The sequence below is a fragment of the Hydra vulgaris genome, chromosome 01 (genome assembly GCF_038396675.1).
Source record: "Hydra vulgaris chromosome 01, alternate assembly HydraT2T_AEP".
NCBI classification, from domain to species: Eukaryota; Metazoa; Cnidaria; class Hydrozoa; order Anthoathecata; family Hydridae; genus Hydra; species Hydra vulgaris.
Window position 1 is genome coordinate 25271645 of NC_088920.1, and position 19932 is coordinate 25291576.

Sequence of the window (19932 nt, forward strand, 5' to 3'; positions counted from 1 at the left end):
ATATGTTGTTTTTACTGCATTAATACACAACTTTAAAACTAACAAAGCGTCAACCAAATTTTAATTTAAGAAAAAAAAAATCACTGGTTTTCACAAAAAATAAAAAATTAAGGTGATGAACATGTATGATAGGAACATTTTAATAGAAATTAGAAAAAAAACAACAGTTTTTTAAAGTCTTAAAAAATAGCTTCTTTTAATTTCAACTTTTAAATTGAAATGTAAACCTTTTGATGTTTTTATATATCTTTACATTCCAATTTGAAACTAAACAAAGGTGTTTATAAAGTATTTCAGAACAATAATAAAGATACATAAATAATAAAGAACTAAAACATTTAATAATAAATAATAAAGAACTAAAACATTTAATAATAAATAATAAAAACCTAAAAAAAAATCTACCATAGCTTTGATAAAAATATGAAAAAAATGTTAAATCTTTTTTAAAGAACATTCAATTTTTAAAGTTATTCACTTTAAAAAGATGGAAACTTTTAATAAGTTATAAATTATGATTTAATAAACAAAAAAAACGAAAAATATATTAAAAAAGCAGTGTTAGAGTTTTGTATGTTTAGTAAAAATGATAATTTCTAAATATTGTTCATATTCAAGAAAATAAAACTAAAAAAAAAAACTAAATAAATCTAACTAAATAAATCTAAATAAACTAACCTCATTGTTATATTAGAAGTTTGTTATCACCTATTTAGTTTTATGCTGAAGTTTTAATAAAAGCTATACTTTTATAGATGTAATCTACAGACTTGATAATAAGAACTTAGATGTCATTGTTAAATTCTGACAATTTTTTTTATAAAATCTTACTACTTAAATAAAACTGCTTGTTAATAGAACCTATTTACTGAAAATTACATAAATTTCTTCTCTTCTTTTAAAGAACATTTAAATGTTGCATATCCTCAGTTTGTTAACAATAGGTTAAATATGATCAAATGACTGTAAGCTTATATGTTATAATCAAACAGTTCTACTAACATGTGATGTCTCAAAAATAAGAAGCAGGTTACCCAATTAAAAAGAAATTTACATACATTGGATGGTAATAACAATAATGCTTTAGGGATATCTGAAATGGTAGAGACACAAAAATTTGTTAAAGGTTTCACATTTAAAAAAAAAATCATTATTTAGTAAGATATATTTAATATATTGTAATATAAATACATATATTTAACATAATATAATATAAATACATATTAATATACTTATATTACATTATATTAAAGGCATCCTTAACTCCCAACACATGTTGTGTTCATATTAAAAATAATGTTGAAAAAAAAGGTTTGAATCAAGTTTTCTGATTAAAAATAAATAATGAAAGCATACAGAGAAAAACTAATTTTGTTGTTTTAGCCGAAGCTTGCCTTCTCCATTTTACTCAAAAACTCGGAGTCTTTAAATTATACGTCACAATCTACAGACTTCGGCGATTCCTTTGAAGCACATTTAACTAATAAAAGTTTTAGTATTTGACGCCACAGTAGACTTTTGACAAATAAAAAATGTAACTAAACAAAGCTGCGATTTTCTACTTTAATTTAAAAAGTACGTTGTTGTATTTTTTTTTAACATACAGCAAAACAAATTTATTTGTATTATTTTTCCAAACATCACAAAAAAAATTTTGGAAAAAGTAAAAATAATAAATTATTTTTGTTTTATAGAAGCAACTTATTTTTTACAGATATCTTAATAATTTTTAGATTGATATATCTTACTTATATTTCTTTTGTTTTTAAATTAAAACAAATATTAAAGCTTTACATACCAGGCTTGGTCGGGAAGCGGGAGCAATTGCTCTCTATTACTGACCACGGAAATAATATTTAGTTGCGAAAAACTGGCCAGGTTTTGTAGTTGTTTTGAGAACATTTAAGTTTATGTATGTCCAAAAAAAAAATTTTGTTTTACGGACATACATGGAAACATATACAAACTTGAATGTTCTCAAAATTCTTGGTGCGGAAGAATAAAAAGAATATTCGCGAACACTAAAAACCCGCTAAATCTACGAACAAACAAAATCTATTGATTTAAAAAATACGCTGACTATACGAAATAGAGTTCTTGAGTTTTCTATTAAATTTTTTTGAAAAATTGTATTATTCAAAATTTGTTGTGAATATATATGTATTTCTAGCAATAATTGTTTATAAGGATACCAACGGAACTATTACTTTAATATTATGGCTCATTCTCGGAGACGCATTTGCGAGGCTGTAAATCTTTAAAACTAATATTGCTTGTTTACAAAAACAAATGTTTTAAATATATATATTTTTTTTTTTATTGACAAAATATTTGAATGTTTATTATGTGTTATTAATTATTATTAGTATATTCTTATTTTTCTTTAAAAAGTATGCATTTTTTGAATAAATATAATTTTGTGTATCTGTTTTTTTATTCTAATGTAATCTTATAAAGCAATTTTTACGGTGTATTTTGTAAACAAAAAGACTTTCAACAATAATTGCGTTTTCAATGAAATTGTTAATAATCAACAAAGTTATTAAAACTAATTATAAAATAAGTCGGCATTATAAATTTTGATTATAAGTTTACTGTTCAATATTTTATAACCATCAAACTAAAAAAGGTTTGCATATTTTTGCCTATTTTATACAATTAACATTTAACAAAAATACACACTAATTATTATTAATTAACGCAATAATTAACACATTAATTATTGTAATGCGCATTAAAAAATATATTATATTTGGTATTTCCCAATTTATGAGTCGTATTTGGCATTTGTCTCTAAACATGGAAAAATTGACAAATCTAAGCTTTCAAGCAATTTTTTCTTCTCATTCTCATTTATTCCAAGAAAAGTTACAACTAAACTTTTATTTCTCTCATCTAAAAAAAAATAACGATGCAAAAAAAAAAAATTCATTCAAAGTTTAATTACATGAAACGTTTCTTTCTCTTTTGTTCTACTCTTTTATAAAAAGAGCGGGCAATGAAATAGAAACTTTTCTTTTTTAACATAGAATTAAACTTAGAGATAAAATTAAATTAGAAATAAATCAACAATGAGCAAAGCAACTTACAGTCCAATCTGAGACTATTTTGACATTGATGAAAATTATCAACATAAACAATATCGCATAATAACAGGGGCTTTTTAACAAAATAATATCACATAAAATTATCAACATAAACAATATGGCATAATATTAACAAAACAATATCGCATAATATTAACAAAACAATATCGCATAATATTAGGGGCTTTATTTATTGCTTAGTCATTCTAAATAATAAGTAAATTTAGTTCAAGTTTAAGTTAGTATTTCAATATTTACAGTTGCAATATAATAAAAAAAAAAGGATGTTTAATGTTGAACTTTTTATTTAGTTATCTATTTTTTATCTACACTTGTTAAAAAAAGTACCCTGTCATTAAAATTATTTGTTTTAAATATATTTCAACATGATTAATCAAACTAAGTTTTTTGTTTGACTTTCATAACTTCATGCAAAGCAAATTCAGACGAAATATTGTCTAACCAAATAAAAATGCTGTTACTAATTTTATACGGGTAATTAATATAAAACAATTTTTTATCAGAATCTTGATTGAGATAATAAATATTCATCATTTATTTAACATTAAATACAGCACAATAACAATTTATAGCAACGAACCAGCATAAAATATTTAAGCTTTTTAATATTTTTTCAAATGTTAAAAGTAGAAAATAAATAACTAAACATATAAATGAAAAAAATCATGAATAAAAATAAATAAAACTTTTTCCAGAGTTTTATTTTAAAGATAATATATAACAATAAATAAACATAAAAAAATTTGGAAAAAACTAAATAATTATTAAATATTTAAAATATTTCAAAAAAATTTAAGAGAAAAAAATTCATTAAAAACTTCTTGAGGCCATAGTTAAACAATAGGCATCTATAAATGTTTGTCTTTAGTGACAAATAAACATACTCAAAATCTTAAATTAAATGCACCTGAAAGGATTTCTAGAGTCTTTAGAAAAAAAAAATTGAGTGTATAGAGATCAGGATGAAACTAATATGGTGCAAATGAACTTCTACAAGAAAGAAGAAAAGAAAAAAAAAAAAGTTAATATTACTTCGAATACATGTATTATATAGTTATAATCAAAAAAATTCAGCACATTTTTCTCATGAATACATGTGTAGAAAGTTGAAAGTTTCTTTTTTGAAGCAAGTGCAGTGGTTTTATTTTTTTATCTGTAACTGGAAAAATAGTAAATTACCTTAGATTTAACCGAAAAGTAGACCATGGAAGAACTTTTACTCTATGACCCATCATGCTCATCTTGTGAAGGGTAGGTTGCCGATTAAAAACAACAACATCATTATCAATAATATGTCTTTCAACCTAAATATTTATAGAACAATAATAAAATATAAGAAAAAAAAAGATTAAACATAAAAATTTAAATTTAATATTTATTTTAATATACTTATTATATATATATATAATATATTTAATAATATATATATATATATTATATATTTAATAAAGAAGTAATTAGTAAATAATTATTAATTTTTGATTATTTTATATTTAATTTGACGTATTGTTTTTTAAAAATTTAATATATAATTGTTTTGTCTGACTAAATAAATGCGGTAGTGGTATCGTGGTAAAGCGCTCACTTTATAAGCAAGTGGTTCCGAGTTCGATCCCCAACACGTCCCTGGTAGGACTGTGCTCAACTTGTTTCTCCGCGCAGCGGCCTTGCTTACCAAGGTTTGTGTTTCGGAGTTACAGAGTTGAGAGAGGGTTATAACCACAATTAAGTAGCCTCCTCATCTGTAGTGGCCTTCTCAGCCTTGGGGAGGTGAATTAACAAAAAATATATATATATATTTTTTATTATTTTATATATATATATATATATATATATATATATATATATATATATATATATATATATATATATATATATATCAAAACATTAAATAGAAAAATTGTAACAACTCAAAAAAATTGTGTGCCTAATAAATCCCACAAATTGATGATGAATCTGATGCCAATCTGCTAAACCATTAATTTGAATCTGTATTTACTGTCCAATTTCATCAGATCAATCAAAGTACTAGGAATTTTAATCAGAGTACTAAGAGTGCCAAGTTGTGCATGGATGGTATCCCTACTTGTACTTTCTGTGTGCACTCTCTTTATCTTTTAGCCAACATTGTTGCTGTTGATGACTTTAATGCTTATCATACTGAATGGCTTGGTTCTAGTGTCAGTGACTCTGCAGGCATTAAGGTCCACACCTGATATAGTCAACAAACAGGTTAACCCATTGCCTGACCTTTGTATCACTCCAGCTTCAGTATCTAAAGTGATTTCCTGCTTAGACTCTTCTACAGCTTGTGGTCCGGAAAACATACCTGTTAAAACCTTGCAGTTACAGTCTTGTTTTTTTAACCTGCTAGAGAGTGGCATCTGTTATCCTTTTTTTTAAAAACTCTGGAGAGCGATCTGACTTGTCCAACTACCATCCCATTAGTCTTCTTACTATCATAAGCAAGGTTTTTGAATTTCTAATTAACAAACACTTAATTTCTTATCTTGAATCTAATAAATTACTTTCTGATTATCAATATGGATTTCAATATGCTTGTTCTATAGCTGATTTGATAACAGTAATAATCAATAGGTTTTATCATGCATTAGATAAATGTGGAGGCTAAGGCTATCGCTCTCGACATTTCTAAAGCTTTTAATAAAGTTTGGCATGCTGGTCTTTTCCATAAGCTCTCTTCTTACTATGTATCAGGTAATATCTTTAAGATTATTGAATCCTTCCTTACCAATCATAGTATAAAAGTTGTCCTCAATCAACAGTACTTTTCTTCATATCCTGTAACTTCTAGGGTTTCTTAAGGTTCTATCCTAACAATCTTCCAGAAATTCTCTCTGCTTGGAGGGGGCATTTGAGCTTGAAAAGGATCTCATTTCTGCTACAGCATTGGGCTCTCAGTGGCTGGTGAACTTTAACTTAAATAAAACTCAATTTTATTCAGCCAATCAATATTGCAATAATTTACATCTTCCTATATTATATAAACTATTCTCTTTTAGACAAGGTGCAAAAACGCATTGTAAACATAGTTGGACCTGCTCTTGCAGCCAACCTTCAACCATTATCATATCGTCGTAATGTTGCTTCTCTTTCTCTTTTCTATAAATAATATAATGAGCACTGCTATAAAGAGCTAGCATCTTTGTGCCATCTAATAAAAATCTCTTTTCTCTCCTTATTCAATTAAGTCTTATCCTTTTACTGTGACTGTTCCTAAATGCTCTAAAAATTCTTATTCCCCTAGTTTTTTTCTTTGAACATCAGTTCTTTGAAATTCGCTTCATTTCTCTTGTTTTCCAGATTCATATAATTTGCAATCTTTTAAGTTGTCTGTTAATCGTTATCTTACTTGATAAATTTCATCTTTTCTCTTTCAGTAACTTCCGACTATAATAGTAGTTGCTTGTAGCCAGAAAGTGAAGATGTCAAAAAAAAAAAAAAAAGGAAAAAAAAAAATTTCAGCACAGAACAAATAATTTATTATTGAATTTATTTCAAAAAACCAAAACCAATATCTAAACTTAACCTAAATACTACTTACAATGGCAGGGCTTGTGATGAAGAAAATCGTCAAGCGTGTTATATTGAGCTCGTAAAATTAGAATATGTTTTCATCGAGCTTGATTATGTGCGCTCGAGATAACGTCGGCGAGCGCGATCATGAAAATTGCTGAAGGCGATGCTCATAAAAAGCTTTTTATTTTTTATATTCTTTTTTTATTTGTTACATAATTCTTTCATCAAAAAATGTTTGAATTAGTATCACACTCTTGAAACTACTTCAACGAAGTAGATTTTTATACTTCCATTGCGTATCCACGTGAACATTCCATTATTGAAATTAGTGACTATTAACGACTTCAAACTGCTCATTCATTACGTTAGTGCAAAAGAGAACGACGTAGTGCTTTTTATATTTTATATTAGTGCTTTGATAATAGAATATCTTTAATAAAAGGTCTTTTTTAAATATTTTATGAAAATAAAAAAATAATCCCGAACTATTGGACGAGCGTTATTTTATACACTTGTTATAAGCTGAACGAGCGTTGTTTATAGCGCATAGAAAGTTTGAAAATACTGTTTACGGGCGCGTTTTACGAACGGAGCGCGATCGCGCTCGCTTCATCACAAGGCCTGCAATGGGGATATGATTAGACTAATAATCTTAAAACATTCACATAATCTCTAGCTTTACCTATAATACAAATCATCCAGGCCTAAATCAATAACAGTGCTATCAGGAAACTAATGAATGTGATCCTAATATAAAAAATGCATTGCAAAACAGATCTAGTCAACTTTCTTCCAATTAGGATTTAAATAGACAAATTTCTCAATTTCATTTAAAGTAGTAGAAAAAATATTAATATAATATATATAAACATCAAATATTAAAAAAAAATATAACTAAATTTAACTAGCTTCTTCTTCAACAATAAAATACTTTCACTAACACATCATGGTTTAAGAGCACAAAGCAGCACTAACCTAGCTGAAACTTTCTGACTATGAAATAGAAACAAATCAATTGACATTTTTTTGCACGATTCAATAAAACATTTAACATAATTATTTGCTGTTTAAGTTTGTTACAGTGTTGATAGTCAATTATTAAAATCGTTTGATTCATTATAGTGCAAGTAAAAATAGCTAATTATACTTGACAAGACTGAACAAATTGAAAGATATATCTGTATACTGTGAATGTGTATTTCTATACACATACACAAGTATATATACACACACAGATATGCCCAAATAATGTGTACAGACTCAAATCTGTGTACTTAAAAATTTAGTCAAAAAATTAAAAAATTATAACAAAATAGTTAGCAAAGAACAAAAAAAAAGCTTATTAGCCAGGTATACCTTATATCCAAACTGTAAATGAAGATCACTTGTTTTTGGATGAAAACGTAAATCTATTCTTTCACCATTATCACGAATAATATATTTAGCCCCAGGATAATGAGTAGGACCACGACGTACAAGTTCTTGTAATCTTTAATTAAAATATTATTTACTACAAAGAAATTCTAATAATATATCAATAAAAACATTTTAAAAAGATTTCAAATATACAAAAATGACAAGTTTAACTTTATCATTTTGATAATCTGAATAGTTTTATAAAAAATACCATCTAAAACAAAGTTTAAAATCTGAAACATTTTTATTTAATTTGTTGTAATCTTTCTACAAAATTGTGTATTTATTTGTCAACAAAAATTAACTTATCTTATACTTTCTTCTGCCCATCTTCACTCCAAAAAAGCTTACAAACAACTACTATTTAAGCAAAGGTTTAATAGAAAGCTATTAAACCTTTAAAACCTATTAAAACTACTATTTAAGCAAAGGTTTAAAAGCAGAGAGGGTTAAAAAAGAAAAAACTGAAGAACTAAAAAATTGTAAAGATAGGAAAATTCTTAACCATTAATCTTTAAAGGATAAAACAAGTTTTTTGAGCATTAGAAAATATTTTTAAAAAAGGGGGTGTGTCTTCTGAATAATTGAGCTCTGGTCAATGAAACAAGTGCTGATAGCTTGCTTGAGTACCAACCATGATTGTATTTGTAAAAAAGAGAAGTGTTTTTTTGAGCTTCTTTCCCATTGTCTTAAGATAATGGGGAAGAGGCTCAAGCTTAGCAGCAAGATTTACATGAGACAAACATGATAAACTTTTAAAAAACTTTTTTTGATGTTAGGGACTGTTAAGGATCAATATGGAAAAAGAAAAACAAGCTATTTAGAGTTCTGTATTAAAATATTTTTGTATAATATAGTTTTAAAATTGATGGATTCAAAGACTAGAGTTGATCCAAGAATATATACACCATAACAATAAAGATTAGAGCTATAGTGAAAGAACTTTAGAGATTAGAGCTATAGCGAAAGAACTTTAGAGGCTTGGTCGGGAAAGGCGTGTGATCGCACTCTGATCTTGATCACGCATACAATATTTAGTTGCAACAACTTGCCCACAGCTTCATAGATGTTTTGAGAACATTTCAAAAAATAATCAAGCGCAAAAAAGTTCAACTGGACCAATGAGAGACAATTACAAAAATTAAAAGCTGCCTGATTAAATTGTTATAAAATAAGTTTAGAATAATCAATAAACTTCGTCTTTTATAATTAAGCGACACTCTTTTATATAAAGTAAAAACTTGCTATTAATAATTGTTTAATAAAGAAACAATTGTTATTCAATTTATCAAAGAGTTTAGTATAATTTCTTTTATTTGAGTACTTCTGATTTATTTCAACAAGATTCTAATAAACAAACGTTTGTTGATTTATTTAATAAATAAAAAAGTCAATCTTTTTTTAACCATTTCGCGCTTTGCGTAGTTGGCCTGAGTTTTGTTTTTACAAATTACATACAATTCTTTGTAGTACGATGAACAAAAGAAACAATTAAATCATTCAGTTACTATGACAATGTTAGAACGTTGTTTTTAGCAGTATCTATAAAAATGTTAAAAACAATTCCGCAATGTGCTAGACCCCTGAATTAGCGGTCTATAATGATCAGTATCCAAACAAATTACATTCCAAATGAATTATATTTTTATCTTTTATTTTACTAACCAAAACCAAATTTTAAATACGTCAAACTATATGAAAGCATTTTTTTATGATTAAACTCAAAAGGTAAAAATAAATTACGAGGAGGAAGCGGAACTGCTTTACCACTGATTGTGAATAGTGAGTGGGCTTTTTTTTTATTTTTCATTTTAATAAGTATTTAAAACAGAAATAATTAAATTTAAGTTTAAGTATAACAAATTTGTAAGAATGACATCTGAAGCAAAAAAAATTAAAGATAGTAAACCAATATCTAAGAACTTAAAAACTTTTCTTTCGTGATACCATACCTAATAGTCTGTAGTCATGCAACCGTTTAGACAATCCAGAAAGTTTAGCACGCATATCTGCTTTAGTGCGCGATCAGCAAGAGCATTATCGAAACCCACAATAAGCGAAGGCCAATTATGTAAAAGTTTTGCAAAGCCGCGTCTCCTGTGACTTATAAAGCGCGTTCCAAATATTTTAGGCAAGGTGTAATATGTAATGTTCAAAGCCTCAGCAGCTTTTTTAACTGCGCATTTTAGTTTTCCAGAATTGCGAAATACTTTAAATACTTTTAAAATGAAATACGTTTTAAATACTTATTAAAATGAAAAATAAAAAAAAAGCCCACTCACTATTCACAATCAGTGGTAAAGCAGTTCCGCTTCCTCCTCGTAATTTATTTTTACCTTTTGAGTTTAATCATAAAAAAATGCTTTCATATAGTTTGACGTATTTAAAATTTGGTTTTGGTTAGTAAAATAAAAGATAAAAATATAATTCATTTGGAATGTAATTTGTTTGGATACTGATCATTATAGACCGCTAATTCAGGGGTCTAGCACATTGCGGAATTGTTTTTAACATTTTTATAGATACTGCTAAAAACAACGTTCTAACATTGTCATAGTAACTGAATGATTTAATTGTTTCTTTTGTTCATCGTACTACAAAGAATTGTATGTAATTTGTAAAAACAAAACTCAGGCCAACTACGCAAAGCGCGAAATGGTTAAAAAAAGATTGACTTTTTTATTTATTAAATAAATCAACAAACGTTTGTTTATTAGAATCTTGTTGAAATAAATCAGAAGTACTCAAATAAAAGAAATTATAATAAACTCTTTGATAAATTGAATAACAATTGTTTCTTTATTAAACAATTATTAATAGCAAGTTTTTACTTTATATAAAAGAGTGTCGCTTAATTATAAAAGACGAAGTTTATTAATTATTCTAAACTTATTTTATAACAATTTAATCAGGCAGCTTTTAATTTTTGTAATTGTCTCTCATTGGTCCAGTTGAACTTTTTTGCGCTTGATTATTTTTTGAAATGTTCTCAAAACATCTATGAAGCTGTGGGCAAGTTGTTGCAACTAAATATTGTATGCGTGGTCAAGATCAGAGTGCGATCGCACGCCTTTCCCGACCAAGCCTGTACATGTATACATATTTTTGAAGAGATAAATTAGGCATGATTTCAAAAAAAAAAAAAAAATAAAATAAAATAATTTTATTCATTTTTTCATTTTTATTTACTGAAATCCCCCCCCCCCCCTCATTAGAAAAAAAAAATCAACAACAAACAAACAACTTTTCTGTGTCAACATAAAAAAGCTGCAGTAGAATAACAGGAAATATGAACAAAATATTAAAGTAAATCTACTAACCTGTCTATATTAAAAGGTGTCACAATTTCAGGATATGTTAGATTCATTGCAATTGTTTTAGGTGTTCCAACTTGGTCAATGTCTAAATTAGGATCAGGAGTAATGACAGCACGTGCTGAAAAATCAACTCGTTTCCCCATTAAATTTCCTCTAAGTCGACCTTCTTTACTCTTTAATCGCTGCTTGATTGATTTTAAAGGTCTTCCAGATTTTTGTTGCGCCTAAACATTTAATAAAGATAATTTTAACTACAAATTCCTTATGATTAATTAATCAATCATTTCAAACTTAAATTACCCTTGGAAGGCCGGGGAGCTCATTATCAGTGAGTGTCGCAACATGGAACTGTAGCATCATCAAGTCTTGTGCAATAACATGAGCAGCTGCACCATTCATTTCATTGCGTTTTAACTGATTATTTGCCTTGATAATATCTGCAAGTTTGTGAGTAAGGTCATCCTATAAACAAAAGCAAAATTTGATTCATAGCACAACATACATTTACAACATAAGGATACATTACATACATTTACAACATAAGAAACCAAAAAAATTAAAATAAACAAAAGCAAAAGTTTTATTATTGTTAAAGTGCAAGAAAACAGTTGACAGAATACTTAAAAAACTTTAAATTAAGTATTGAGATTGATGGAAGAAGAGATAATAGTTCATTTGAGCAGCGACCATGTAAATAACTTTTTTTGTTTACAATTTACAAGCTATCACATGCTGTCAAAAAAGAAAGAAAAAATAATTCAGATTCACAAAATAGCATTAAAAATGAAGTTTAATTAATTTTGAACTAATGTTTATTCAAGATATGAGCACATATCTTAGCATTTGAGGATGCCTTTAACCATTAAAGCTGAAATTAATCATTACTCTTTTTAAAAACATTTTAAATATAAGTATAGAAATTTTTCTGGAAAATATTCAATGGAGGATATAAATATGGTTTATATTGGAACTTTTAATTACCATTCGTGTTTTTAGGAAAATATAAGTAAATTAATATTTAACTTGATAAGATAATTAACTTCAATCTTTATAAACATCCCGTTAAAATGCATGCTGGTATATATAGATTCATTTCAGATAGGCCAGAAAAGATTCTCTAAATAAATAATTTAAAGAAGGTAACTGTAAAGCAAATGACATGGATATACCTTTAGGGAAAAAAAAGGAAAGAAATTTCTTAAGATACCATAAATAAAACTATTGAATTTTATTGTAATAATAACAGAGATTGTATATATAGCTTGAAAATCTAATATGCAAAAACATTTCACTGATTTTTAAATCTAAAAGAACTGTATGCTAAGTTTAAATCCAGAAATAATGATTTTTCCTAACTTTTGTTCACATAGTCCAAATGTTGCATTACAGTAATTGCATCAGGTACAAATAGAGTATGTGTGTGCACATACAATAAAAAATTATGTATCATGAATACAACAATATATCCATGATATCATTGCTCTTTATGCCCAGGTGATGTTATTATCTTGAAAATGAGTTGCACTTATTTATTACGTTGTCTCGAATATGAATTGCACTCTCAAGATGATTTGAAAATGATGATTCTTTTTATAGATTGAAAATAATGAAAGACAACAGACCAATCTGAGTTAGTAAGTCTAACTGAAACTATTAGTAGCTTCATTAATAGTTACAAAAACTTACACAACTGTGCACAACAAAAAATCAAACTGTTTTAATAAAATTTAAAAAATGTAGTATTAAGTAGTACTGAGGTGAATGATGGCGTAGATGTATAGCAAAATTAGCTTTAAAAATCAATGGAATAAAAGAAAAAAAAGAGATTGGAACAGAGTAATGATATCTCTAGAACCGTAAGGAGTTGAAACTAAGATTTATAGCGAAAACTTTTTTAAAATTAATTTAAGCTTGTATACCGATCAGGGCTCAATTTAATTTTTTATAAAGTCCTGGACAAAATGGCTGATCAAAACTTGTTTGGGTCAGACTGTCCGATCAAATTTTGAAAATATAATTTTTACGGTTTTACAGAACTGAGTTATGCAATCAAAATCTGTGTCATGTTATTCAGTTTATTTAACGTTAGTTTAGTGAAGTTGTAGTATCTTTCTTTATTATTAAGAATATTTTATCGCAAATTTTTGTCTTTTAATAAAATAGTTTAATGTCTTAATGTTTTTTTTATGTATGTTTTTTTAGATAGAATTTTATTTTAAAATTTTCATGCTGTAACTGACAACATTTATTATTATTTTTTCTTTACAATTTGACAAAGACTGTTATGATGTTTTATCAATTTAAATGCAATTAAAAAAATTGTTACGCTAAGAATAACTTTTAATCATTGATCTTTTTTAAAGTTTTTATTGCACAAGAAGGGATTAAATAAAATAAAAATTAATTATAATGGTTGTTTATAAAAAAAACGCATTTTATGTTATGTTTAAATTTTTTTTATCGGTATGTATTTTTTATAATAAACTTAAATGTTTGAAACTATTTTTCCGCGTCATTCTAAAAATCTTTTGAAAGATTTTTTTAAGTCACTTCAAGTTATTAATAAGTTAAATTAAATCTTCCCATGATTTAATTGATTTATTTTTTTTTGTTTTTATTTTTACAAAAAATTGTTTAAAGTTTTTTTTTAAACTTGACTTACGAATTAAATCATGAAATGATTAAAAATTACATTTTTTAAAAGGCTACGTTTTTTTTTAAACAATTTTTTTTTTTTGAACTTTTTGAAAAAAATGTATAAACAACTTAAAATTTTTTTTTTTCTTATCAATTTAATTTCACTTTTCAATAATAAAAAAAATTTGTTTGTTTATTAAACAATCAATAGAAGAAATTTGTAAAAATGTTATGCATTATTTTAATTAAATGTTTTAAAAGATAAGTTTAAAAGTATTTTAACTTTGAGTTTTTTTAGTTTTATTTTAAAGCTAATTTATTTTCTTTTTCATAAGGAAATGTTTTGCTTATTCTTTAGTTTTTTCAATTTTTTTCCTAGTTTAAGTTTAGCTTAAAGTTTCTTTTTTCAGCGCATTTCTGAAACATTTAAATCATTAAAACATCTAAACAGTCGTGGTTAAGTTGTAAACAAAAAAGCAAGGTCAACAGTAGCGTTTGATCTCACGCAATTCCTGTCCAAACTTTATTTTGAAGAATATAATTTCTGTCGGTCAAAATGTCCGATTATTTTTGTAAATTGATCAGACAATATGAGGTTTTAGCTGGACAATGTCCGACCGTTAAATTGAGGCCTGACCGATAATCGTTAAAAGCTGAGATGATATGGTGTCAATAATGATCCACCAAAAAAAAAAAAACTGTTTCAGTATCGGTTTTGGCCACAATGTCAATTTGAACTGATACCGAAATTTTATAAATTTAGTTAGAAGCAAAATATTGGATGAAAAACATACCTAAAACCAAAAATTTGATATTATTTGAAATTATTACTCAATTTAGAAAAATAGTTATTTTTGACCATTTCCACACAATATTTCATCATTTCTAAACGAAATTTTAAGCCCATCGTTTACAAATTAAGTTTTCAGTTTGTAAATAGCAATCGCTGATGTCATCTCTTAGTTATTTTTATAGATTTTTCTATGAGTAATTTTATTTTTCTTATTATTTATTTACAACTAATAATTTATTATTATATAAGATGGAAAGAAGTCGCCAAAAAAATAAACAACAAATGTAAAACAACAACAAATCTAAATAAATAAAAAATAAAAAATTGCTTTTTAGTTAACATTTTCTGATAAAACTAATTTTGTTTAGCCAAAATTTTAGTTTTAATCAATAAAATGTTTGCCTAAATCTCAATTTTGGTATTGCACTAGTGTAACCAAAATTTTGATTTATTTTGGTTTCTACATATTTCCTGTCTCAGTTGATCACTAGGTATCAAGCATAAGTTGAATTGAGCTGAATGATTTGATATAAATGTTTGTATGCAATGTATATTTAAATCAAAAAAGTAATGAAATTATCAAAAACCTTAATTTTCTCATCATTTGAGTACCAAAAAAAAAAAACTAGGTTTATACTATTATTTAATTTTTTCATGTTTCTCTACAATGTATTAACTGAGACTGACCTGGTTTCTGGCACTACCATTCATAACAACAGCTGGTCTAACTGATAATGGAGGAACTGGCAGAACAGTAACTATAAGCCAATCAGGTCTACAAAACTTTGCATCCATTCCTAATATATCACACTCTTCATCTGTAATACGTTTAAAAATTTCATGGACACGCTCGGCAGTCAGTGATATTTTTTTCTCTTGAGAATCTTCATTTACATTCTTCCATTCTGCTGTTAAATCCAGAGCTTGTCTTCTAATTTGCGGTTGATAACGACCGCATCCACCATGACCCTTAAAAGTTAATTTATGTATTTTTTAATACTCAAATATATATATTTACATATATATATTTGAAAAAAATAAAACAACAAATGTCAAACAAAATTCAATAAACTATTATAAAAATCTCAAACAATTTAAAAATCTACGATTTTATAATTTTCTTACAATAAAAAATATTTATATACAACTATAAATAAATATACAACTTTAAGAATTCAGGGTCAGCATTCAACAATGCTGATTTAACTGCTAACCTGACAATGTTTAAGGTCAGAAATATTTTGCCGATCTCAGAATTTTAAAACTTGATTTTATTTAATGTTTCAGATAAATTAAAAAAGCAAAATAAACGGTTTATTTAAATTTTAAACAAAATAATTAAAATACAAACAGCAAAACAAAATTTTATTTAAATTCTAAATAAAGTTAAAATTTAAAAACAAAAATCAATGATTTTATTTTAATTTTAGATAAAATAATTATAATAAAAACGACAAAAAAAAAAAAAGTTTTTATTTGAATTCTAAGGGGGTGTTCATGCGGATAAAAATCATCCTGCCTAACCAGAATAAAAAAACTATGGAGATCTCACCTCTCCTTTAAAACTCATACAACTGTGTATTTGTTTTTATTTTAATTACTTTATTTAAAATTTAATTCTTAATAAAATAATCAAAATGAAATTTAATAAAATTTCTAAACTAAATGGTAAAAATAAAAAAACAAACATTTTTATTAAACTCTTAACAATAATAGTTAAAAGAAAAAGTGACGGAAAAACTAGCATTTTATTTAAACTGTAAAAAAACACTTTAAATAAAAATGGGAAGAAAAAAAAAGAAAAAGTTTTTTTCTTAATTCTAAATTAAATAATTAAAATAAATTCGGCAAAATTAATGCTTTATTAATTGAAAAATTTTCAAGCAAATGCCGACATTTGATAGAAAAGTCAGCAAACTCTGTTTTTTCTCTCAATTTCATGCCAAATGTTTGCAAGTTCCTTTGTGGAACTCTTTTTCTAATTTTTTTTGCCAACTTGATGCCTAAAACATCAAGTTGGCAAAAAAATTTCAACTTGATCTAAAACAGTTTTAGGTTGGCAATATTTTGCTGACCTTATTTTTCCTGAGGGCTGTGTAAAAACTAAAAAAATTGAAAGCATTTCGCTTAAACTTAGGCAAAGTTAAACTTTATTGGGTCTTCATTTTAAAGAATAAAATAATTTTTGAAACATAGCAATAAAAAACATTACTAATAAAAAGTCTCATTTATTAAATATATTAACTAACTTAAATTTATAAAACATAGTTATTTAGTGAAAAAAATATATATACTTTATAAAAATATACATATATTTAATGTCAAACAAAAAACTAATTTTAATATATTTTACTCTTATTTAGAACTTTTACACCTTATCAGCTATCAAATAACTATTTAACCTATATTTAAACAGTTTTTACTGTTCAAATGAATTAAAATAGTTATCAAATAACTCTTTATTTTTATCTGAAAAATGATCAAAATAAAATATATCAAAGATTATCTCTTAATTAACTTACTTTTTTCTCTACTTGCTCTTCATTGTTGGCCAGATTTGCATCAAACTGTTGATCCATTACATCTCCCCCTTCGCAAATACTTTTACCTTTGCATAAATCATAGACATGTTGAAATCTTTTTTTTGGCTGTGACTTAGTTTTTGAAAGGATTTCTAACAGTTTCGGGTGATTCTTAAAAAATAACAAAAATTAAGTTTAAAAAGTGAAAACAAGTATAACACAAGTATATATAATAAAAAACATAAAACAAGTTTTAAATGACTGAAATGTTTGAAAACCTTATTAAAAAAAAAAGTCGCAAAAAAAAAAATGAACTTGAAAGAAAAGAAAAAAATTAAAATTTAGGGAGCAGAAAAAAAAAAAAAAAATTACAATCACTGCCAAATCTATAGCAAACAGTAACTTCAAATGGTTTTATCTATAATCTAGAGTTAAATGTTTCTGTTGATGTTATTACAACTGCCAATAATAAAGCAATTACTTTATTGACTCTAGGAAATATTTGAAATTAAAGTGCAAGGTTCACAGTAAAGAAAATTGCCGAGTTAAACTTCACACTCATATAACTATAACTATAAATACCTTGTCAATGAGTATAATTAGTGCTAGACAAGAGCTCTAGCCAATTTAACAAAAATATAAATTTGACTTTCCATAAATATTTATTGTTAGCACTTTATTTATTTTTTTTGAAAAATAATTCTTTTTTTTTTCCATTATTATTTTGAATTAAAAACTTAATAACACTACAATATTATGCACACATAACAATGTATGTAATTAAGTTTATAATACACAAAACATGTATTGCTTAACTTAATTGTTTGTATTTTAGTTATTGAATTTAATTCAAAATAAATTAATATTAAAGGTCACGTTTTTTTATAGTTAAAAAAATATTAAAACTATATATTATGACATTAACAATTCTTTAATCATTTCTAAAGAAAATTTAAAATATCAGGCCTTGGCAGGAAGCAAGAGCTTTAGCTGAAGTTTATGGGAGCATTTAACAGCTCTTGCAAAAGTACATGCATTTAACAGCTTTTGCAAAAATACAAACCACTTTCTTTTCTTCACTATTTTCAGATATTGATTAGAAAAATTAAAAATTCTGTGCAAACTACATTGAATAAAAAAGAAAAAGTTCATGTTTCAGATTGATTTTTTTTTATTACAAAATGCAAATTTTTTTTTTTTTTTTGCGTGACAGTCACTGATTTTTTATGTAGTGCTTCCGATTATATTTTAACTATACAAATCGTTAACAACTTGTTGTTATTATATTTCAAAATATTTTATACTACAACAGTTGTTTTGTTTTTGGTAAAGCAGAACTTTAGAACTATAAATGTGAACATAAATATTACATAATTATAATACAAAGTCATAATAGAATTAGTAAACTTTTTAACATAGACATTCAGTGCAGAGAGAACTGTATTGAAAATAAAAAAGTAACTTTCAGACCACTCAACTTTAAACTTCCTATTTTCATATTCAACTTGTCTCTTTTTTTTCTGTAGGTGTTTTTTTTAAAGTTTTGATATTTTAAATAATAAATAGAGAATTAATCGATAATTAGAGAAAAAAAAATCAGAGAATTAATCAATAATTAGAAAGAAAAAATCAGACAATTAATCAATAATTAGAGAAAAAAAAAATCAGACAATTAATCAAGCAGGAATCCTTAGTTTCTACTTTATTACAAAGTAACTTTGTTATTTAGAAAATCTTTTTTTAAACATAATACAGCCTGAAGAGCTTTAGGCTTTACATGATACCTCAGAATTAGGGTCTGAAGAGCTTAAGGCTTTACATGATACCTCAGAATTAGGGTCGGCATTTGGCAAATGCCAACCTTGTTTCTATGTTTTATGGTAAGATCTTTGTATAAAAATTTTTTGACAACCTCTAAAAGATTGACTCATTTTTTCCTAATTCTAAAGGTTGATGATATTAGTAAGTGACCGGAGGCCATATCTTAGGTAAAAATGAGACAAACCTGGCACTGACCTTCATAAAATTAGCAGGGGTTGGTAGCCAAGGCTAGGAATAATACTGTGGTTAGACATTATTTACCAGGAAACCTGGCCCCAGTCAAATTTCAACACCGGTCACTACTAACTGATATATATATTCATTTTTACTGTATTTTTATTATTTTTAACCTTAAAAAACTTTTCACAAACTCAGAATATACATTAGGGTGGTCCTTAAAAATGAAAAGTTGAAATGTTGTGCTCCCACCCCCTAGAATTGTTCGTTTATATGATAAGATGTTTGTGTAAAAATTTTTATACATTTGGTTGATGTTTAGAGGTCGCCCAAGCATGTTCTATAAATGTTATTTTGGCTTATTTAAAAAAAAAATTAGTTTATGAAACTTGTTCATGAAACATTGAAACTAATCAACACTTTCACCTTGTGGTCGATTCAGGTGTTTAGTAATATCAACCATCAACTAATTAAGTAATAAGTATTCTTTGATGCATGTTGGTTGACGTCATTTAGCATAAACGTCATTTTTCAAAATATTAATGCGTGTTTTGTGAGATAATTACCAGTTAATGCAATAGAAACGTCTCACTATCTGCAAT

At 26.0% G+C, this 19932-nt stretch overlaps 1 protein-coding gene across 1 annotated transcript in view; it reads right to left on the reverse strand.

Moving 5' to 3' along the window:
- The window catches only part of LOC100204515 (DNA-directed RNA polymerase II subunit RPB1), a 47819-nt gene that overhangs the window by 23858 nt on the left and 4029 nt on the right, over positions 1 to 19932 (reverse strand). Inside the window, exons 3-8 of the mRNA XM_065787756.1 lie at positions 17333 to 17503; positions 15498 to 15779; positions 11681 to 11842; positions 11384 to 11604; positions 8004 to 8136; positions 4287 to 4411 (exon numbers count right to left, since the gene is read on the reverse strand). Of these exons, the coding sequence (XP_065643828.1) occupies positions 4287 to 4411; positions 8004 to 8136; positions 11384 to 11604; positions 11681 to 11842; positions 15498 to 15779; positions 17333 to 17503 (1094 nt within the window). The remainder of the gene's footprint in view (positions 1 to 4286; positions 4412 to 8003; positions 8137 to 11383; positions 11605 to 11680; positions 11843 to 15497; positions 15780 to 17332; positions 17504 to 19932) is intronic.